General features: G+C 35.8%; 1 protein-coding gene across 1 annotated transcript in view; it reads right to left on the reverse strand.

Moving 5' to 3' along the window:
- TMEM131 (transmembrane protein 131) overlaps positions 1–23,570 on the reverse strand; it is a 93,421-nt gene that overhangs the window by 24,996 nt on the left and 44,855 nt on the right. Inside the window, exons 5-22 of the mRNA XM_027899127.1 lie at positions 21,926–22,049; positions 20,917–21,033; positions 19,950–20,072; positions 19,167–19,247; positions 16,323–16,473; positions 16,131–16,187; positions 15,170–15,231; positions 9,891–9,999; positions 7,993–8,101; positions 7,047–7,200; positions 6,774–6,944; positions 6,405–6,515; positions 6,184–6,318; positions 5,607–5,711; positions 4,589–4,675; positions 659–811; positions 430–505; positions 210–327 (exon numbers count right to left, since the gene is read on the reverse strand). Of these exons, the coding sequence (XP_027754928.1) occupies positions 210–327; positions 430–505; positions 659–811; positions 4,589–4,675; positions 5,607–5,711; positions 6,184–6,318; positions 6,405–6,515; positions 6,774–6,944; positions 7,047–7,200; positions 7,993–8,101; positions 9,891–9,999; positions 15,170–15,231; positions 16,131–16,187; positions 16,323–16,473; positions 19,167–19,247; positions 19,950–20,072; positions 20,917–21,033; positions 21,926–22,049 (2,043 nt within the window). The remainder of the gene's footprint in view (positions 1–209; positions 328–429; positions 506–658; positions 812–4,588; positions 4,676–5,606; positions 5,712–6,183; positions 6,319–6,404; positions 6,516–6,773; positions 6,945–7,046; positions 7,201–7,992; positions 8,102–9,890; positions 10,000–15,169; positions 15,232–16,130; positions 16,188–16,322; positions 16,474–19,166; positions 19,248–19,949; positions 20,073–20,916; positions 21,034–21,925; positions 22,050–23,570) is intronic.

Raw genomic sequence — 23,570 nt, forward strand, 5'->3', positions numbered from 1 at the left:
CTGCTTTTTTAATTTTAAAATGCTCTCTTTGGAAGTTCTGCAGAGAAGGCCAAGCAATTCCTTCCTTGGCTCCTTCTCAAAGAGCAGAAAGAAAAAGAAACCTTGTATTAAGGTATTTCAGAAATACAAGGTATTAAGAAACCTTGTATTTAGAAGAGTACACATAACAGAACTATCCAGAGAGAAAATAACAGGGATAAAATACTTACCTATGGCTTGAGTTCTCTTTTATTTCTGTCCATTCTTTGAATAAGTTCTCATGCAAATCCCAGTCGGAATCCCATGCATCTTCTTGCATTGCTATGCTGTGCTGAACTTTAGATTCCGCTGTAAGAAATAATGTGTTTTTTAAACTCCTCAAGTAACATCAATGCTTAAGGACAAAACTTATTTTAAATTATTTTAATTATGAAGTTGAACACTACTTACATTTAGTTAGAAAAGGCAATCCTACATAACAACGATCTCCACATTGTGCACCAGGATCAAAATAAATATTTGCAATCTGCAAAACAAGTAAGAGAAGATCAATAAACAGCACAGTAAATCAAATGACCAAAGAAAAAAAGAAAGAAGGTTTCTGATGATCACAAAAATTTTAAATGTGTTATATAGAAAAGAGATCTTATAAACATTTAGAAATGAGGCATATACAAACCTTTGATTTTTTCCCTGGTTCTAAATCTTCTTTATTACTTCTTAGCCTCTTATAAGAAAACCTTACGTCTTCCGACAGGGACCGTATGTGCTGTATTTTCACTTTCTGAGAAAAGGAGTTCATAACGTTCAGGCTCTGATGAACTACTTTCCCCTAAAGAAAACAAGAGAGGAAAGAAGTGTTCAGGATAAGCATTTTCCCTAGCATATGTATTTATTTATGCAGGCTGGCAAAGACCACAGCAGCGCTGAAATGTTAAATCGAGATTTTTAACTATGCTATCTTAAAAAATGCCACTTGCAACATTTCAAGGTAATAAATTTCTGTGAAATTATATTCTTTCCTCCATCTGCTTCCAAACACAGTTCATCCCTTCCTGAAAATTAAGAGTACCTTAAGAATCTTGAGGAGCTAGGAAAACAGTCCTCCTTAATCACATCATGTTAAAAAGAGTACCAGAAAAGGAAAGGCAAGAGAAAACTTGCTAATAATTAGAAATAATCTGAAAGGAATATTAAAGGGAAGCTGTGGATTACAAACACTACAGGTGACAGAGGGCATTTAAACACAGATACAACCCTTCTTCCTGCTCCCAATGTGATTAAGATACCAGACACCAAAATTACAACATTTAAGAAGAAAACAGTGCAAGTTTTTTTCTCCACACCTTTACACCTTGCCTCCTTTACTGAGCCAAACGTTATTTTACCTTTTAAGCACAGAACATGTAGTTCAGTCGTTTGTCATGATCAGAATCATCGCAGTGGTCAAGCTCTCCCCCTGCCCTCAATTATAAACCAATTGTTCCATGGTCACATTTTACACTTTACTTCAAACAACCCAATCTGACAAGTACAGACTAAACAACTAATAAATACCAAAACAAACAGAAGAAATGTGCAACTCAGGACTGGTGGTGAGACTTCAGATTTATATAAAATAATAATATGAGCAAATATAACTACCCAAGGCTATCTTCTAATGAACATGACTAAATGTTTTAATATTCCCCTTAAACCAACACTTTCAGCTTTTAAAAAGTTTCTCTGTAGTAAGGACTGAAATGGAGACATGAGAGAGATGGAACTTTTGCAGGCTCAACAGGAATAGGAAATAGTCACATACTGTAACACTTGCAATAGTAACAACTGCGGAGGGAAAGAAATTACAAATCCCTAAACAATACAGTCCTGTTAAACTGAATAGGAGGTACATCTTCATCTGTGGAATCCTATGAGTAACAAACTGCCATCAACTGGGCAAGATACAGGTTTGTTAAACTCTGTAGAACAAATAAACAACATTTTACTGAGACCCTTATGTAGCATTTACACACGAAACAACAGATAAGGAAAGACAGCTTTACCCATCAGCTGTAAGAAAAACAGAACAAGGTCTTTTAGCATACAGGCCCTCAAAGATGAGCTTTGATCAGGGAAGAGCTGAGAGGTAGCACTGTGAACTGAAGATGAGACTATGAAGCAGAAGTCAAGACAGGTAAGATTTGTTTAAATCAAAACCCACACCTTTACAAGGCCTGTATACACTGTCTGTGTATTGCTGACAAACTTCAACGGACCGCCAGAATCAGACTTAGGTGCAAATACAGTAAAATTATAAACAGAGACAGACATTACTGGCAACCAGACAGCTGCAAGAGAATTACATCCTAGGTATGAACTGAAAAGCAAGTGTTACTAAAATAGTAGCACCAAGTTATTCCTGGATGGTGTAGATGTCAAATTTCTCTACCAAACACTGAAAACAAGAAGAACTGATGCTATTTTAAGCTTATTTTCATAAGTAATGGAGGCATTACAGAATAACTAGATGCAAGAGTATCATGAATTCAGTGAGCACAAGTTTAGTTTGAAATCAATCCAAGAAAAAATACAAGTAAGCCTGGTGTCAATGTTGTCAAATATCAAAAGAGCTAAGTCATCAACTAATGGAAGCAGTAAGTGAAGCTGACTACTCTGAAAAGCTTGGGGCTTGAACACAGGAAACAGTCTAGAATCTTGTCAAAGGTTATTATGTCTGAATCTATACTTCCAAACAAAATGCAAGAGGCCAAATGTCACCTGAATGAATTATCATGTGAAAACATCACCAGAAAAAGCATGAAGACAATAAAAATCACAGCAATCTAGGGAAGAGAAAAAAATGATGACAGCAAGGAAGCTATGCCTTAGAGGCTGAGAAACACAGGTACTATAAGAAATAGCACCTGCCAAAACAAAACAAAGCAAAATTAACAAGGAAAAAAAAATCAAGCTGGCCAAGACCTCTCTATGGCCCAAAATGGGACAAAATACTTTAATGTGGCACTCAAGAGGGACAATGAACTTGACAGGAATACATCATTCTAATAATTCCTAACAATCCTAATAAATTAGGATACAGAATATAAAAATTGCCTTATCTGTGGTGAAGGGGAAATGGACCTTTAAGTTAATTCAGCTTATAAAAAGCTTTTGCGGCAGTTCATAGATGAAGTTAAAAATATGGCACTCAGAGTAAAAATACCCATATAATGGTGAGGCCATATAGTCAAATAGAAAATATGCATCCTAAAGATGAAAAATAACCAGTGATTTTTGCAACTGTAGGCATGAATGGTTCATCTCAAGACTTCAGAACAATTTGTGACATAGGAGATCAGAAGGGAAATGGAATGAATAATGACGCAAACGTAGCAAACATTCACTGAAGTCCTGCTGTCTGCCCTATCTTCCTCTGATGACACCTATTCCATTACTTTTCAAAAAAGTTATCATTTATTTGATAACTATTACTTTTCAAAAAAGTTATCATTTATTTGACATGCAGTAAAACATTTGATAAACTGCCAGTGAAAAATTACTATGTAAGAATATACAAATTGCAAGGTAAGCAGGAGATACTAAGGAGCAATCAGAAGAAGAGGTAAGAACACACATTGCTCTACAACAGATTGATTCTATGCAGGACACCCAAGGAAACAAATCCCACAAAAAACTTGAAACACAATATGCATGGAGTTAGTTTCATCCTTTCAGAAAATTGCCATCTCTATCTCCTTTTGCTCCTTCCCCCCCCAGTTTTAAAACTCTATCCTATGATTTCTCCATTATATTGCATTCTTTATCAGGAAGTCACATCAAGTTCAGACTTCAACAGAATACAAATTGCAAAGTCCATATGCCTTGACTGCCCATGCTTCTGTGGTTATTCTGAACGCCAAGTGAGGAGAAAGTATTACATGGCTAATATCTTGCTGCTTGGGTCTGCCCTGAGCAAAGGAACTGCTTTCAGCACTCACTGGATAAACACTACTGCAGGAGCAGGGATGAAAACAGCCATTACATATTTCCACAGAGAGCTGCAGACCCACACAGCTTTCTTGCTTTCCTGTTCATGTACTCGACCATGTACCCTTCAGAAGATCTACTTTCAGTGTGAAAAGAGCACAACAGCGCTCCCACAGAGATCAAGGACTCCTTATACTAAAGTATCTGTTCGTTATCTGACTTTGTTGCCTCTGTTGCCTTTGGTATAAAACTTTAGCAGTTTCGAGAAAGCATTTGCACGATTTCATCTCTCTTACTCTTAGTGCCAACAAATGTGAATTGGTAATAACTAAGTGACCACAGTTACAGTAGAATGAAGCTGCAAATAATCACGTTTGGGATCATATCAATATTCCAAGATCCCATTCAAGTGGGCTGTAAAGGAGATGCAGGGGTAACCTGTGCTTGAAACACGTGGGGGAAAATAAAAAAACAAAACCAATCCCCAAAATAATGACAAACTAAAACCTAACAGTTCAATAGCACAATCTCTCCAGCACTCTGACATACAACAACTCAGGACAATGGTCTCCCTTGAAAAGGACAGATGAATTAATAACACAGCAAGAAAACATTTAACGATATGACCCAGCTCTCTTACCGGAAAAGAAGGTGGAAGAAAAATATGTTTTGGGGAGCAGGTCAATGAGCCTACAGCAATCACTGCCTTCACTGGTATAGTTAAAATCTGGACAAAAAAAAAGGAACATGAAAAATTTAGAAATGAATACTTACATTCCAGACTTTGAACATCTTTTCCACTTCTAAACTGCATAGAAAAAAACCCCAAACCCTGAAATTCTGCAATTAATGTAGCCTAAGATTATATAAACATTTAAAACATGGAGATGTAAGTTAAGATTTCAACACATCATCACATTCCAGTCACTCCATACTGTCACCCATACATCCTTAGCACCATTCTACATGGAACACAAAGCATAGTTAAAATATAAACTCTCTAGTAGGGCATTATATAGGGTTCACTTTGTTGGAAAATAGGAGGGTAACCTCTTCAAAGTAAATGAGTAAGAGGGATGGAGATACACACACAAATTCTCAAAAAACATTAGGAAGTCATGGTAAGACCTTAACACACAGAGAAAAAGTACTGTGGAAGGAATGGCAATGAGATTCTTTCTTCTTATTATTTAAGTATCAATACAAGTAGAATAACTTTTAAGAACAAGCAAGAAAATTAAATGCTTCAGACTCTATAACTGAAGGGTCACATATATATTTACAGACACATTAAAAAAAGCTTAAAACCGCAGATAAGTAACTGATAATGTACCGAAAAGAACATTGTCAGAATGTGTTATGCCCAAAGATCCATGCATTGATGCTTTGAGGGTGTCATGTTATTGAAAAACCCAGACTGCAAAGCAGTAAGTCAGATTTCAATGGTTATTTCTGAAAGCCAGATGAAAATCATAATGAAAGCATACTGTTACATGATGCAGGGTTAACTTGCAAAGATAACCTGACCTCCAGAGTTCCCTTCCAACCTCAGCTTCTCCCAGACTGTATAACCTGTCCACTAATTCAACTACTAAAACTTCACACTTAAAGACTAAACATATTTTTGGGCAACACCCATGAATATACAGTAAATATACCTCGTAATCTGTTGTGATTTGCACAGCTCCATCATGAATTCCTTCAAGTTCTTTTGCTATTAGATTTACTCTGAACACTGCATAATAGCCCGATGCCAGGATCACCTGTAAATGGTAGGAAAAAGGGTCATCCATTGTATTCCTTCAAATGGAAAGAAATTTCACTAAAAAACATACCCAACATCCTCTGATTCCTTTAAACTGACTCAAAATCCATTTAAAAGCATTGTCACTGGCACTCAAAAAAATCACACACATAAGTGACTGACACAAAGATTATCACAACAAGGAACAGATAAGATTTCCACTCTGATGAATAATGAGCATTATCTGAGGGCATGAAGACTGCTGCTTCTGAAGTTTACCCCTTTCAAAATCTAGCCAGTTCGAATACACTATTGCTTCCTAAAATAAATTTAGAAAATCTACATGCTTTATCATATTTACATTCAGAAAAAAATTAAGAATTCTTACCTCTGCCCTGCCTAAAGTGAAACTGCAAGAAGTAGCAGAGGTTCTCTCTTTTTTCTCCCCACCTAAATCTAGCTGTGAGCAATGGATTCAAAGGATTACTTACTGAGGACTGATCAGATGCAGTAGCATTTTGTAGTTCATGGTGGTTTGCAATTATAGTTGTTCTGTTTCCCTTTTCGGTTGTTAGAAGTTCTACGGCCAAACCATCCCCTATAATATGCCAGCTTTTTATAGCCAGCTTAAAAAGAACAAAAGGTACTCTTTTCAGTAACAACACTGAGGTAAACTTTTTAAAAGATAAAATAAAAATAAATCCACCCTTACCTCTATTGGATTGCTGTTGATGACTGCAAATAAAATGCTGGTAGCTTCCGTTGCACTCAATATGCCAAAATCTATAAACCGGTCCTCAGTTTTTGGAGACAGTACAAAGTACTAGAAAGATTGATAAAAGTATTTTAGAATGAGTTAAACATAAAGTGTGATCCAACTCTAAGCTCATCAAACAATGCATTAAGTCTAATACAAGTGCATCGCGACAAGCTCAAAATTCTACACATTTTCTATGCAAAACTGAAGGGAACAAAAAAGAATTTTTCATCAGTAACTGAAACAGAAAAAAAAGAATCAAAGAGTCCTAGGAAGGCTGCCTCCAGTTAGACTGAAGTAGCTAGAAAAAAGCAAAATACTTACATCTAGAAATCCTGTGTATGCTCGGACAGGTAGGTGAAATTTAGAAGCATTGGTGATAAGTAGGATATTGTTATCTATGTGAACAGATGATGTGGAAGGCATAAAATGAAGTGTAAAAATATATCTGGATTCATTAGGTGGAATTAAGACTGGTTTACTGAAGTTCTGGACCTAGATCAATGAACAATGAAGATCAATGTTATAATTGAACTAAGTGCACCACATTTTAAGCATTTACTATTTCGTAAAAGTATTCACTGAAATGAGACTTACTTTAAACATTGGTTTTGCTTCTTCTGGTAAGACAACATCATGTATAAGGACTGCAAAACTGAATGTGTTTGTTAGATAGATCAGTCTTTCCACAGAATCAGCAGCACTGTCACGGATGTGAAAGAGTGTGGCAGCATGATCAAATCCTAAATATCTATTAGAAGAAAACAGTGTAAGGAAATAAAGATTTTCCTCCAATATAAAGTGTTTTCTTTACACAAAGACAAGAATTCATCAATTCAAACAGCAAAAAAGGTACACAGCTCAATGCATGTTGAAGCTATGTTATTAGCACTACAGGGACTTTGATAATTAAGTAATTCAAATGAGATAAGAAAACATGTAAATCAGTATAAAAGAAGTGCTGAAGTATTAAGATAGTTTGCAAGTCATGCATATTTCTTATTAACGAAATCAAGTATCTGTAGCACAAGAGTTCTGATAGGTAAGGTTTAGCTTGTTTGCCTTTAAAATACTCTCTCAGTTTTGTTGATAAAGTAGCACCCCATTTCAAAAATGTTTTTAAAGTCGACAAATAACAAAAACCAAAGAAACACTGACAGTTCTTTCAAAATTTTGCTTAAAATCAAAAATATTTTCTCTACCCTTACTCGTACAGCTAGAGAACAGCAAATGCAAAACCAGAAAAATTTCCAATACTGCATTTTTAAAATGTCTCATCTGCAGCCTTCAGCTGCTTTGAAAAACAACTCCCTTCGAACAATTTGAACTCAAGCTTTGAAAACAGTTGCTAAGACTACCTCATCTACTTATTTAAAAACAGAAAAATTCAGACAAGTAATTGTAGTTCTAAATGAGCTCCAGATTCGGAAAGTTTGGGTATCACCTCTTTATATCCCACTCCCCCTCAAAAAAGCCTAAATTCCCTGTTAATTTACAGCATTTAGGTTTTGAACTGTTTTATGTTCAGTTACTGTAAGCTTACCCATCCAACACTTCTGCTTGATACGGTATTTCAAGTTTGGAGTAGCTCTTCTCTTTCGCTTTAACAGTTATTTTCCCAGAAGACTGTGATGCTTTTTTTGCTTTTGATGCTGTACACACAAGAATGTAAGAAGTTTGATAAAGCAGACAAAAAAATGATCTAGTAGGTTAGACTAGAATGAGTGGAAGAATAAAAGCACAGGGCTAGCTCAGAAACGTAATATCATGGAAGGACAAAAACGGATCTTAAGAAAATATCAATAAGTAACTGGTATGGTGTAAAGCCTATGAAGCAAGGCATCTGATTCCTGTATTTTTCCCATTTAAGACTAGTTAGATTACCTCCCTGATTTAGTAAGCTTATCTGCGATAGGGAAGCCTAGTTGTTCCTGTCATATAGCTAACTTGAACATTTCCCGAGGATAATTTGGATCCCAGATGATCTGAACTCCCCACTAGGAGTATGGAATACATCTATCCCTCCACTAACAGAAGCTTCAGATTGTTGGGCTACCCATTTAGAGCTACACATCGAGAGGAGCTTTGGGCCAGAAACACAACAACATCTTAGTAACAAAGAAATAAAAGACAAGCTAAACTTTACAGAAATAGAAGCAGAATCATGTAAGAACCCAAATCACACAAGCACCAAGAATGATGCTCACAGGTCTGCTCTAAGATCACAGGTCAAGTAATGTCAGCCTGATAGCAACAGTGTCAGAAAAGTCAAAGGATTCAAATACTAGTTAAGAGAAACCACCAAGCCCCTGAAGCCCCTCTGCATGTATTTGGACAGCTGAAACTGCAAATATTTAGGGCTGGCTGCTTCACTGATAAGAATTCACCGAGTCAATTCCTTAAACACATTAAGCAGCTTGAGTAGGTATTTTTCCAAGAACTACAATTCCTTCCAAGACGCACCATATGTTAGGCAGGAGGTCCTCATATAAAAAACCCTACCAGTTTCAAAACCTGAACATATTATGACCTCAGGCTGACAGAGTTCAGCTATTTCTGGATTTATTTATAGGCTAAAACATACTTCACTCATCTTACAAAGTGTAAGCTATTAAATATCTAAAGTACTAATCACTAAATGATAATAAAAATCAATCCTCTCCTTTTTTTCCATACAACTTCTAAAATTATGTCTGTCACAAGTATTGCATCTGTAAGGTTCCATTTTTAAGCAATCCAGGAAGACAGACAGCATCAATTAGCGTTTTAAACCAGTAACATATGAGTAGTTACCACCATTCTGACAGTTGATTAAAATCTCTATAAAAATGGAGGTGCCTTTCTACAAAATGTCAGTACAGTATTTGCAGTCACACTATGGAATACCAGGTTGGAGGGGGCCCCATGGATCATCTGGTCCATCCTTTCCTGGCAGAAGCACAGTCTAAACAACATGGCTGAGCACTCTGACCAGATGTATTTTAAGTGTCCAATAGTGGGGAATCCACCCCTTGCTAGGGAGATTATTCCAATGGATGGTTATTGTGAAATTTTTTTCTCTTCTGCCTAATTGGAATCTTTCCAGGAGTAACTTGTACTCGTTACATGGTTTATTAGAATTTCTCAAAAACAAATGCCTTTTTAGACCACATATACATTTAAATAATCAGTGTCTTAACACAAGAATACTGTTATGTTTATTAGAAAAATTAAGAATACCTTCTTATCACTCTAAGTTACTTGCCAATCATGAACAGAGACAATACTTTTAGAAATAATTGAAGTTTAAAAGAACCATAAGCCTTTTCCAGATAGGAAAATTCCATTTCCTTCTCGAAATTACAAAGAGCATTTTGTTAAAAGAGTGAAAATAATTAATGAAGCTTCAGTACATTTTCAGAAGCACTTGAAAAGTTCTAAGAAGAGAGGAGTACTACTTACCATCAAAGCTAATACTTGCAACTTTGGTATATTTACTTTCAGAGGCTTTTAACGTTACTGGCTTGAAATGTACTGTTATAGCTTCATTCTGTGGTGTAGGTCTAACACTCTGCAAACAATCAAAATATGAAGCACCTGTAATTCATCATTGCTAACATGCAGTGCAGCTTTCACATACCTTTCACAATGACACAAGTGCAACTAGTTCTGTCCAAGTTTTTGCAGGTCTGTCTTCCTTATAACAAAAGCATCTTATGAAGCTGGTTTAGAATTTTTTTTCAGGTACTGCAAATTACTCGGTCAGTATTCAGGAAAGGGGGCAACAGAGAATGCTCCTTGGGGATGTTAAATTAAGTGACAGTATGGCCAGAAACATGTTAATAGAATAGAAAACAAGCTTTATTTAAATTAAGATTTATTTTTTACTCTTAATGCTGCAAGGTTACCATAGCTAGACTATTTGTTCCTGGGGCACTCACTAAGAAAGCTATCAACTGACTTGTGCAACTATCAGTGATGATACACACATCTACCTTGCCTCTGATCCCATCTAAGTCTGCAGAGCTGCTACAGAGAAGAAAGATTACTAACTAGAGAGAGAACAGTTTTGCAAATCTGAGATGACACTTGTTCTACACTAACATTTTACAAGGTTACCTTTTACATCTGAAGATTACTGGTTTAAACTAAACGGAAAAGGTAAATTGGGCATTACAGGGATAACTGTTGTGTCAATTATTAGTCAGAGCTGATTTGTAGAGGTAATCTTTGCTATGCAGCAGGATTAGGGATTCCACATCATCATCTAAGATTTTGTAAGGTTGCTAGCAAACTCTCTATTCTAAATTCCATAGAGAGAAACTGGGCATGGAGCATTTAAAGGCTCTTATTCTTGTTTTGCTTAAAATTAGGATGGCTGCCATGATTCTTCCTCCCCAGCTGTCTTCTGCTCTAAGAACAGCTCAGCTGCTCACATAGCAGCTGTTAAGCCACAGCAAATTACAGGATGCTGTATTAAGGAAACTGAAATGAGTGCTGGTTTACCTTATGCTGGGCTGCAGCGGTTTAGCACCTGCTTCACAAGCAGCTGAGCCTTTCTTGGCCAGAGAGGAGCAAGGCACACAGCTAGTGCTACAAACCAATTACGGTTCTTCCAAGCTAAGCTATTCTTGACTGTAAATTAAAGTCATAAAATTGTGCATACATAACTAAGTTCTGCAGACCACATGATCCTTAGAGGAAAAACGTAGCACTGGTCTAGCAGCTAATAAATAATCTCTGCTAATTCAACCAGAAGTTTTGTATTTTGGATTTATAGTACTGACCTTTGTCCACCACCTGAATACACATGGTGCAGATATTTGCTATTTGTCCTCATGAATCAATTATTAATTATCTCAATTTTCTTCTAAGGAAATCCTCACTACAAAACTGAAATCTTGATGTGTCTTTAAAAAAAAGAACCCCCTTAAAGCAGATGAAAGCAAAGAAGTGATGAAGTTCACAACTTCTGTATGACAGAAAGGTTAACCATTTCTAGAAGCTAGTTTCATGCAAAATGCTTTCTTTAATTACTGGTTTGAAATAATGTTGATTTCATTTAGTAAATCAAATTGGAAATATTCAACAGGACAGTCTGTTGCCAGAAAAACAGCATCTCTTAAACCATGACTGTAACAAATCTATATGTATTTACTCAGAATGTCTACAGCTAATTAATTTAGTAAAAGAAGTAATTTCCACTGTTCTGTTGAAAATTTCTGAACTACATAATGCATTTCTCATTTGTTGCTTGATTACAGGCTATAAAGGGAAATATAGAATTAAGACAACTAAAGAAAAAACAAACATCCTTAGGAATCCTTTCAACTCTACTTTCCTCAAATTTCAACCTATTTCAATTAAAGCTCAAGAAAACTTGTCCTGAATTAAAATTCATCAAACAGGGACATGAAAACACATGCAAACCAAGTTCCATCAACAATCTAATACCACCAATTTTCTCTGAAAATTTCCTAACAGCAACTTCCGTGGGAAAGAACAATTTTAAATAGATACGCTTCAGTAACACACGGCTCTTCCTCAGAATGCCCCATTCAAGATTCCTGACCCTGCTCTATGAAGACATATTCAAAATTTAGCATAAGAGCAGAAAATGAAGACCTTAAATTTCTAAAGGACACAGAGAGGAACAAAACCTTTGTGCTGTTGAGCAGTTCTTGAGAAAGACTTCTGAGGTACTCTCAGACTACATATATTCCAGTAAAGTGAAGAGTATAGATTTAAAGACTGGCACATGTTCTTCCATGCTGTTTACCTGTTAGAAGCTCTAGAACTCAGTTATATCTTGTCCACACATCTAGTATATTGATCTAAAGACTGAGCAGGCTGTAGACTTTTGCTTAACAGATAGTAAAGACACAGCTACCCTGCTCCAAGATGGAAAAGCTCTGTGGCTACAGGTAGCAGACGAAGGTTGGTTCCATTAATGCAGAAACACCTCTCTACTGTTTTATTCACTTTTACAGACACAGTTGTCAGTAATTACTCGGCCTTCTGTTAAAACAGGGAAACAGCTAACTAACTGAAGTTCACTATCTCCATAAGCACCATTCCGAACACTCACTGAATAAACAACTTGGAGATGTATGCACTCAAATGTGAAGACTGAAAACATAGTGCAGAAGCAAACTATTTCTTGCAGGTTGATAAGAGAAATTAACCCCTGAAATATATGAGTTGGGACAGAACTAAATACCTGCTGATACAAACACATTTGTTTTCAAACTGACAGAACTCAGCTTCACTGTGGCTATCCTGAAGTTCCTGGTTCTTTATGCATCAAACATGATGAGAAGCTCAAGTTCTAAAGTGTGTCTTTACTTTTAGTAATCAAATGGGTTTGAACTGCCTTAAGGAAACAAAATTTTCATTCTAGAGAAGGGATAAAAGGAAGGTTTCAATATACATTTACTAGGTTTTTGACAGCATGGTTTCATAATTGCAGCAATGCAATAGTTCATCCAGTCATGAAATAAACATTATACTCCCCATAATGGAGCAAATCCTACAACATGAGGAAGATTTTATAAGCAGTTTTAAAATTTAAAAAACAAAGTCAAGTGACTTGCTCTTATTTTCCTCAACCAATTTTCTGGACCACAGCATGACTAAATACTTGAAGGCAGAACAACTACAACTCTGGTAACAGTATTAGCAGTCTCTCACACACTGATGACCTGAAGATATTTAGTTCCTCCAACACCCAGCTTAAACATATGCTAAATATAGCCTTGGCCTTTTCTTTTGACATTAAGATGAAATTTGTCACACGGCTCTATCTCACCGCTTTTAAACTCTAGCTCTAAAGGGTCAGAAGTCCATTTCTCAAGCTTTCCTAGAAGTAACCTATTCTCCAGGTTACTTCCAAAGATTCTTTATGCTTGTTTACCAGTTTGAAAACCCTTAATTGGCACAGGAACAGAAAATCATACAGTCCTTAAGAAGGTAGAAAGGTTACAAATTCCCAACAAAGCTGTGCCTTAATGAGAAGAGCAATTGATTTGATGTGCCATATGTGACACAATGGCACACATCTGGCTGGACTGATGTGGTAACTTTTTCATTGCAAAATTGAGTCCCAAAGGCTTTAAGAATACCCAATTTACTACTCTGATACACTGTAAAAGAATAATTCATCTGAAAAGGTTTTGTCATGATATGTCTAGTGGTTATCAAATGATAACCTTCCATTAGACTGATATCTATGGTTTATAGCCCACAGTGTAAAGACCACAGATTCAAAAAAATTGGATAGGCTTGGGTTTTTTTAAAATAGTGGAATATGAATTAGGCACTATCCTATCAGATATTAGAATTGATACTGATGGTGTGAATACATGGTTACTTGCATTGTACTCTGGAAGTATATTACATACTTTAAAAAGCGCCTCCAACCACGAGAAACCGTCCCTATGCCAAAATCCTGTCAAATCTAAGAAAATGGGCATGCAGATCTAGCTGGAAAAATAATAAATTTACCAACCTTCTGATTTTAAAAATCATATAGGTTTTTTTTAAAAAAAACCCTCAACGGAAGCTAGGTCATAGCTTACAAAGCCAGGAGAGACTTTATAGGATCATCTGACCTCATAAATGCAATAAAGCATTAGGAAGTCAGTGAATTAAATTCTGTTTGCACTATACTGTAAGTTTCTGTTGACTTGAAATTATTAGTGAACAACAACTTAGCAAGCACTGCAATGGACTACTGTCACAGTGAAAAGTTACCTTCATTACTAAAAATATGTCCTGTTTCTACTTTAAATTCATTAAGCCTCAGTTTCCAGGTTTTGCTAGATCTGTACTATGAAAACACTGTTTCTTATAGTTACAACTATAAGCTTTAAAAACACGCAAATTGTCTCCAAGGGCTCAGTAAGAAACCTCTGCCAATCCTTCAGTCATTCTTCTGGCTTCTCTGGTTTCTTTTCAACACTTCAACACTTTCTGAAGTGCACTGGGACAAGGTATAGCTAAGCTAGCTACACAACTAAATCTGGAAAACAAGGAAGACAGGAAGGGGAGAAGGAAGAAGTGAGAAAATAGTGGGCAATGAGAAAAATCGCACAGGAAAAAGGTATGAATGAACAAAGGCGGACTACCAGACTAGAGCCAACATTCTGTAATAAAACCAGAAGACAGAAAATCCAAACTCTAGAATTCTGAAGCTGGCTGCAGTTCACATCCAGCTTCAGAGATCTTAGAATGGAGAAAGGAAAGGGCTCTAGAGTGTTTGGGTTTTTTTCTTATTTCAAGGTACAAAGCAGATAAGCTCAAGAAAACAAGGGTCATTTTACAGTCAGCTCCTGAAAGCTACTCTTTGCTTATCTTAGAAGATTATGTTGGGCAAACACTTCTTATACTGATGTGTAAATGTGATCTGTGTGTGATGAGGACAAAGAATCTCACAGACTCTGCATTAATCTCATTCAGTGAACATGAGTTACTGCTTTCAAGCATAAAAGCTTTCAAAAGTTCAGATATTGCCAGCACAGCCTATAAATGCCGTTCAAAGCATCGAAGCGTTCAAAGAAGGCTATGAAACAAATTAATTTTACCATGCACAAAAATTATTTGCCTTGCTCTTAAGTTACATTTTCAGTCACACATCACCTAGCTTCTAATTCTGAACACTGCGTAGCAAACCTGTGAATGATCAATTTTTATGAAACTAAATCCAAACAAAAAGTTTCAAATTGAAAGGAAATAAAGCTTACCGTAATTGGCACATCTTTTGTTCCTGAATTTAATAAATGCAGATTTAAAATTTTTGGCAGATCTGTTAAAGAACAAAAAACACATTTGGCTATTAGGCTATTTTAACATAAGAAACATATACAAAGTCATCTGCACTTGCTGGTTCCCCAAATAAATCCACTCCTCAATGTTAAAAAGTTAAGACTAACATGACAGAACAGCCAGTCTAAATAGCTAGTCCTAAGAAACTGACACATTTAAAAACTGCATTTTTGTGTATTAGTAGGTATTACATGCTTCAGCTAGCTACTCTCATTTGTAGCACACTAAGAAACAAACAGGCTAAAAATACTACAATGAATGATTTTGCAAGATGTACCAGCAGAAACTAATCTTACATGTAAAATCTTTGTACGTTTAAGAAGTTGCAAGGAAAAGTACTTCAAAAACTATCTTAGCTGAGAAAAGGTATAATCCTATTTTTCTTCAGTAAAAAACCCTTTTACAGTTCCAAAAGATACCTTCAGTTTTACAACTTTCCGATTTATTTTATTTCACCAAGCACTATTAATTTAATTAATGTTAAGCACAAATGTGTAAGTGAAAAAAATCTTCTCATAAATAACAGATTTGATTAAATTTGCAGACCTTCACTATTCCTTGTGTCTGGAAACATTAAAACTTATGCAGATGTAAGGCAGTATTTCAAAACAAGTTCACAAACTAAGTAAACTGAAATGGTTTTCAGACTAAGTCATGTACAACTGTGTGAGACTGATGTTATTACTAGACCTAGAACCAGGTGTGCAAACTACTGTTTGCTTGTACACGTTTGAAGTATACTTGCAGGTGAATATATCTGTACACTGTTGTAACACACTGTCATCAGTCCTTTAAAAAGTGAACAATACAAAGACAACTGGGCTTTCCCTTCCCCACCCTACTCCTTATAAATACTTTGAGACCTGAAGAATACTTTACCTTGTGTTCGTAGTGTACCAAAATCTAGCATTTCTGTTGATGAATAGATTCCTGGTGCTTCAAGGGGGAAAAAAAAAAAGTTACTATTTTTTATTATACTAAGGGTTAATTAATTTGAATAACTGAAAAAAAACCCCAACCAAAACCACAAAACAAAACAAAATCAGCAAAAACAACCACTCTTCTACAAACCTGTTGTAACTTCTACTTCAACAGGGAGAATGATAAATTCTGTGCTGTCTGAGGCATTTGTTTTTATTCTAATGAAGGCTGTATGATTATCTGCTTCTCTTGAAGAAAAGCTGGCTCTCATCACTCCTTTTGTTTCATAGGGAGGTATTTCCTGATAAATAATCAAAGCACACTTGTGAGAGTCCAGTAATTACAAAAAAAGCTGTCATACCAAATAATTACAATAGAAGCTTTGAGTATAATTGTATTAAGAGAAAAAACTTGCAAAAGCGGGAAGAGGTAGACTCCATATTATTAAAATTACCCTTCAATTTATAAATTAAATTAATATAGTTGTAAACATGTAATATGACACTGATTAAAAACAGGTATATGCAAGAGAACTTCCATGTCCCAATTCTAAGTTTTATGTATTAATTTGTGGTAAAAGACAGTAGACTAAATTAACACAATTCTACCAGTAAACAAAATTTGTTCATAAAAATGTTGTTGAGTACTATAATATCAAATATAGGGTTTGCATATCCTAATTGTTTTTTCTGCAAAGCAGACACAAGCCATACGGTTTCAGTCCTAAACACAAACTGAAATAGTGCAGAACTCCAAGTAGCCAGGAGCTTGTGGAGTCATCATGTAACTTACAGCAAGAAGTCAAAATGCATTTTAGTTCTTATACCATGCCTAGCCCATCAGTTCTAAACTGCAATTAGGATTTGAAAGACAAGCCTTTCTGTATTTGGTGGACACAGCTGCAGCAAAAGACTAACTTCAGTTCTGTAACTGAAATACCAACATCGGACAGCCTTCCCAATCACTTTACAGAAGATCTGAGGATTTTTTTTTTTTTTCTTTTTTAAATAGAAGATGAAAGCCTTGATTTGAAATTTGGAACTTCCTATACTTTAAGTGCAAACAGATAGAACAGAAAGTAGGAATTCTGAATGAGTAGTCCTTGCAATGATTGATATTGTTTCAGCTGGCTGCTTATTTTGTGTTTCTGATGTAGGAAACTGGACAGGAAGTAACCCACTGTTTTATACACCTCTGCTGTGCTCTCTGTAGTTGAAACTCACACCAATGCATTCTGGAGGTCAAGCCATATTTCCTACGGCACAATGTCTGCAGATGCATTCTTTGAAAACTCCTAAATATCAAACCAAGAAGCTTTCAAGTTCTGTTTTCACACTCATTCACAAATCCAACATAATGCAGCCATTCACTAATGTTTCAAAGGATATGATCTGACTCTTCCATATGTGTAACCACAGATACAAAGTAGGCTGGATCCCTGAAGAAACTTTGAAAAGTGATTACAAAAATACTCCTGCATATGCAGACTGCTTCATCCAATCATCCAAACATTTGGCATCAGAATAATTTTAGACAATTATGTCAATCCATATGTCAAAAGTACCGTCACCATATTTCAAATAATTTCTTCTACTTTGTAGCTTTTTCTAACTGCAGTGAAGCTAGACATAGCCAACACAATGATGTCTCTGGGTGTTTCCTCCTACTGGTTTGACTTCTATTTGCCTTATTGTTTTGAAATACCAATGGCTGATATGAGAAACAAGAGGATTAGTCTGTGCAAAACACTGAAAGCTTTCCCATGCAAGTCACCAGTGCTTTAACTGGCAACCTGGCCCAGAGAAGCTGAAAAGCTACATGCTCTGAAAAACATTCCTCTTGAGTTCTTTCGACAATAAGGAAGAGCCTATCTTTAGAAGCAATGCAATTTGACTAAAACAGTGCCAAAACATTAGGACCTTCATCTTTTAAAATCCATTTTCATGTTTACATCTAACCCTGAGCATCTCTTAAGTCTTTCCACTGCATTTTTTAAAATGCTTAAGACCTGTATTAATACTTACTTTCAATTTTTGTATCTAACACTAAAACACTGCCATTTCAATGGACTTTCTCCAGAGAAGACAAGAATTAAGTATTGTGTCTGTCCTTCATAGCTCACTTGGTAATATCCTGGCTTTAATCTTAAAACAAATTAACAACAGCGTGACATACAGCATAAAGCCAAAACTTTACTTTCAGGATGCTTCTACATTTTATTTCTTAAATATTTTATTTACTTAAAGATATCAGTAGGTGTTGCTATATTTACTATATATATGTTATTTAACTATATGTTACTATCAAAAGTATATTAAGTGAATAACACAACAAAACAGATTTAACAAGCCAGACCATGAGTCAATTCAACCCACTACCCTGCCTCTAGCACCAGAGAGTAAAGAGTAACTGCAGAGCATGCATGTAAGAATATTTTCCAGAACAGTTTCCAGCCACTCTCAAATCATGATCTAGGGATTTACTGCAGCTAGACAAACTGCTGTTTTATTTAGTAGTGCTAAATAGGACTTTCTTCCCCAATTTTGTTCAGCTGCATTTTCAACCTATCTGTGCATCAGCAGTAATTTGCAAGAAGGACTTTGAGTTAAAAAACACCACTAACAAAAAAAACCCCAACACAAAAACCCCCTAACCAACAAATCAAACAAAACACGTATTTTTTTTTCTGTGGGTTAGATCCAGCTCTCAGGCCTTCAGAACTACATTGTCCTGAAAGCTCAGGTAGGTGTACTTTATTCTACTGGGAATCATTTTGTTCTTTGCAGTTCAAAAAAGCACAGCTCAATACATATGGCTTACTTTAATTAAACCTTTCATTTGGTTCTTACTCCCATTACAGTAACAGACCCTGTTATTATTTCCATTTTTATGGGGTATTTAAATGATCACACAACAAGAAATGAAGTTAGTAAAAAACCCCCAAAACCTGAACTCATCAAAACACAATGAGTGCTGCAAGACATGACTACTCACCCATAGCTTCCTCGTACCTCCCTGCTGACCTGTTGGAAGCTCTAAATGGAGATCACCTCCACTGGAATACATTTCTACCACCTGAGGTGGATAACAGGAAATCATTAGCACTCAGCTTTAAAGGGATCCTATTCTAGTTATCAGGTATTATCACACGCAATAGCATAGCTTAGCGACTATTTGATTACTGGAGCATCTTATAAATTCACTCTAGTAACGATATAGCCATTTGCTAGTGCTACCCTTTATGTCCTCTTATAGCATTTCATAGTTTGTGGATCACTTACTTAACAGAGTCAGAATTTGATTAAGTAGACATCAATCCTGCCTTAACATAAGAATGCTTGCTAACATTACATACTAGGCTACACCTTGAAAACACCTCATGCTGTGCAAAACGGGCAGAAGGAAGCTAAGAGGCATCACTGGATCAAAAGCACAAGATCTATTCAACATTGTTTGCTTCAGTATTCTTCTTAATTACCAGTTTCAGTACTCTTCTTAATTACCAGTGAAGTTTAAATCTTTATTTTACAGTTACTATAACCATGTTAAAAACTGAAATTTTACTGTAAAACCTCAATTTAGCAAATTAGGAGATCTGTGATTATTATCTACAATTTCTAGAACTGACTTGCATTTGAACACAAAAAAATTTACACAATATGAAAGACTTGGCCTCAAACAGCTTTAAAATTCAAACAGAATTTTAAGAAGTATCAAAATAAAAATTTCAGTTTAATATCATAAATGAGCATTTAATGATTTTCCTCTTAGGCTCACCTGCAAAGGTTCACTGTGGGGGTTATGGATATTTATTATAGGAGAAAAACTGCTATTTACAGGAACTCGTGCCCCAATAAACGGGCGCAATCGATAGGGGTTCGGAACTCCAATGCCAAACACCTGGTTCAGAAAAAGAAACAGAAGAACAGAAGCTTAAGTAGCTGTAGGCAATTGCTGCAGAGCCTAAAATATGCTCATCAGTTTTAGTAATCCACCATGTACTCTTCTGATTAATTTATTGTATACTTCTGACCAAACATTTTAAACCAGTATCGCTTGCAGCAAAAGGCTGTTTCTTACAACTACTACTTACTTACACTGACACACTGAGAAAAAAGGAAGTAAAAAATACAACCTTTTTTCTGACATTCTTAAACACTAAATACCAGCTATAGGTTAAAGAGATGTGAAATGTTCCTTTAATCATACTGTTATGAAACTATCCATATGGGAAGCGTTTCTGTTGCTGTTTGCAAAACATTGTCATAGTAATAATCTTTCAACAAGAATATTTATCTTTTTTTTTTTTTTCACTTTTCATTCTCTCTCATCTGTCTGGTTTATCCTTCTGAATCTCAAGTGAGTAACACAAGTGACTTTTTGCCAGCCTAATGAATAGCAGTGTCTTGTCACAGGATCAGATGAATACAGAGCTACAGAATGAGCCAGATCACTACACTAAGGCACAAAAATAACACAGAAGATAGGTGTTGGGAAGGTTTTAAATCCTACATAATTTCATCAATAAGGCTTACAGTACTGCCCTACAGATATTTACAATGGTGTGTTTTTTGTGTTACAACAAGCAGCAGGGATGGAAATTTCTTCAACTGGGTTGATGGGAAAAATTCCCCAAACGAACAATTCAGGATTATTGTGCAAATATCCTTGGATGGTTAAGTGTCCCATAATAGATACTGCTTTGATTCACACAACTTTTTCTGAAACAGTGTAATTCTCTTACCTGATAAGTAAATACCCCATGATTAGAAGTGTTAATAAATAAAGTGTTCTCTACATTTCCCACTACTCTTGCGAGGAAAACTACATCGAAGGATGTATTCCCTCCTGGAAGAATTTTCTGAAAAAAATAAAGGAAGCAAGCAGAGTGATAAGCAAAACTGTTTACTGAAGCCATTACACTATGCAGATGAACAATGGGCTTTGTGCTACAGAAGATTTCTTATGTTCTTTATAGAAATACTGAAGTTAGAAAGTCTACTGCAGATTAGGAAAAAAAAGGAGTAGAAATTTCAGACAAATAAATGTGTAAATAATAATAAAAATACCGATATTTTACAACTATTATCTAGTGCAGGATCATATTTAATTGAATTTTTATGTTAAATTCTGAGTTCAGCTTATCACAGAAATATTTTGGTCTGACAGTTCACAGATCACTGGAGAAAAACAATTACTTCAAGACTTCCATAAATGAGAAAGGCTGTTTATAGACAGGTTTTCTGAAGTTTTTAATGTTTATATGGCCCCTGCTAAGCCACAGGCCCTGCAGACAAAACTGAAACTAGAGGACTGTACCTGAAAACAATGTGGTTAAGAGTTAACCCTGGTGACACCACGCTTTTGATCATGCAAGTTCCTGTAACGTGATTACTTACAGTTGTTGGTGCATTGGAGTGACTACTTTGCACTAGACTACTTCACCTGACTTAGAATTTTCAGAAAAATTATCGGAACAATTTGTTCCTGTAGGTGCTCTAAGGCAATGCAGTCACCCCAGGAGCAAAGAGATCTGCTGTTAAACCTTCAATTACAATATGCTTTTCCAACATAGTCAGAAGTCTTAGTGCTTCTGTGTTCAGTTCGAATTTACTCTGATATGAGATGAAGCACTGCAGTACCTTAATACTTTTAGGTATGTCATTATTGCAGCAAGTTGCTCTTTAAAGAAGCTCTCGTTCAGCCTGGAGAGGGGGAAGAAAAGTTCATTCTGAGAAAGCAAAATAACTTACCCTATTTTGGAAAAACGATGCATGAAAATGTGATGTTGTAGCAGATATTGATACTAATGTAATTGTTTCTTCTGAGCTAGGGTTATGCAGGTAAACTTTTTCCATTTTTGGCATTCCAACTGGCCTGTCAAAACACAGAAAATATTTTCAAAGCGTCAGAAATACAGAAAATAGAGCATTGGGCTTTTTCCTATTAAACCAGACAGGAGCATAGAAGTGATGCATACAGACAATAGAACTTTGCAGTTAATGCCTTTTTTCAAGTAATGCGTACATTGTACTTAGATGAATTACTTAGTTAACATCTTTTCTATTATTTTATTGCTTACTTTTCCTGAAGGCTTGCCTAATGTTGAATCATTCTTATGGAATCCTTTTGTCACGTTTTTACTTCAGAATCACAACAGGCCAAGTTTTCTATTCCTATGCTGGAACCTCTAAATAATTATCTTAAGACAGGGTGTACACAGCAACTTTAAATAAACAGAACACACCCCAGAAAAAAATTGAAACACCATTTTTTTTCCATGATAGATTTTAAGCAGTTTTACTCAGAATCCAGAATTTCTCTGGCATCATATTTTATAACATGCTCTACAGAATTAAGTAGGCAGACGTGTAGCAACAACTTTTTTATATGTATATTGTTGAACTCATACCTTAAGGAAGAAAATAAATGCTTGAAATAAATTCTGGAATTTAAGAACCCTAAAACATGGTAGTCACACAGTTAAACAACAGCACAATTTCACTAACAAAACATGCTAGCAATTTATTCGACACAAGATTTAGGCTTGTTTTTGCCTACAAGAGCTGAGGTGACAATAGATGCTCCAGTTTCACGGACTATTTTTCAGACTTTACTGTCTTTTCAGAATTTTTTTTCATGCCTTTTAACACATACATGTTAAGCACTAGCACAAAGCACTAATAAAGCATGTAGATTATAAATTGCTCAATTTTGAATTCTGGAATTAAAAATAGTTAACTCAACTCTCTCCCATGTCACTTGCTCTAAACATTGCAAAGACAGCAAAACTATCGGTAAGAATTACTACCTATAATACCTGAAGTGATGATGGCCAGCAACAGGCAGCTGTTCTACCCTCCTCAATTAACTCTAACAGGCCAAATCAATAAGTGCTATTGCATTCACAGTTTTTCAACTTGGAGGGGGGTGTTCCCAATACATGAAGGAACGTAAGTTTGCTGTAAATTAAAGGCTCCACTGAATGGAGAATTAAGTAACAATAATCAAACTACATTACAATTTACAAAGTGATTGCGATGACAGAACCTCCTACTTATGAAACATGGGCTAAAGAGGCAGATGCTGAAGACCATGCCATTAATTCAAAGACACAATTACTAACCATCAATAAACAGCATCCTCACTAACAGAAAAATATATCTGCACTCTACTACTGTAAATCTCTTTGCTACTCACCACTACAACACCAAATACAAGCAAAACCACACCAGAAAAAAAGTGTCCGCTGATAGGGAGTTACCCAGCACCCCCAGAAATCTGAACCCACTGCTTCAAACACTCCTTCACTGACATCAGTACTGATGGCCTTGAGGATTTTATCTGCACGGTAACTATGAAAGGCATAAGCAAGCTTGTATAACAGTCAGCACATTT

The sequence above is a fragment of the Empidonax traillii genome, unplaced genomic scaffold (assembly GCF_003031625.1).
Source record: "Empidonax traillii isolate 1590-97213 ecotype Southwest subspecies unplaced genomic scaffold, ASM303162v1 scaffold645:size365152, whole genome shotgun sequence".
NCBI lineage: Eukaryota > Metazoa > Chordata > Aves > Passeriformes > Tyrannidae > Empidonax > Empidonax traillii.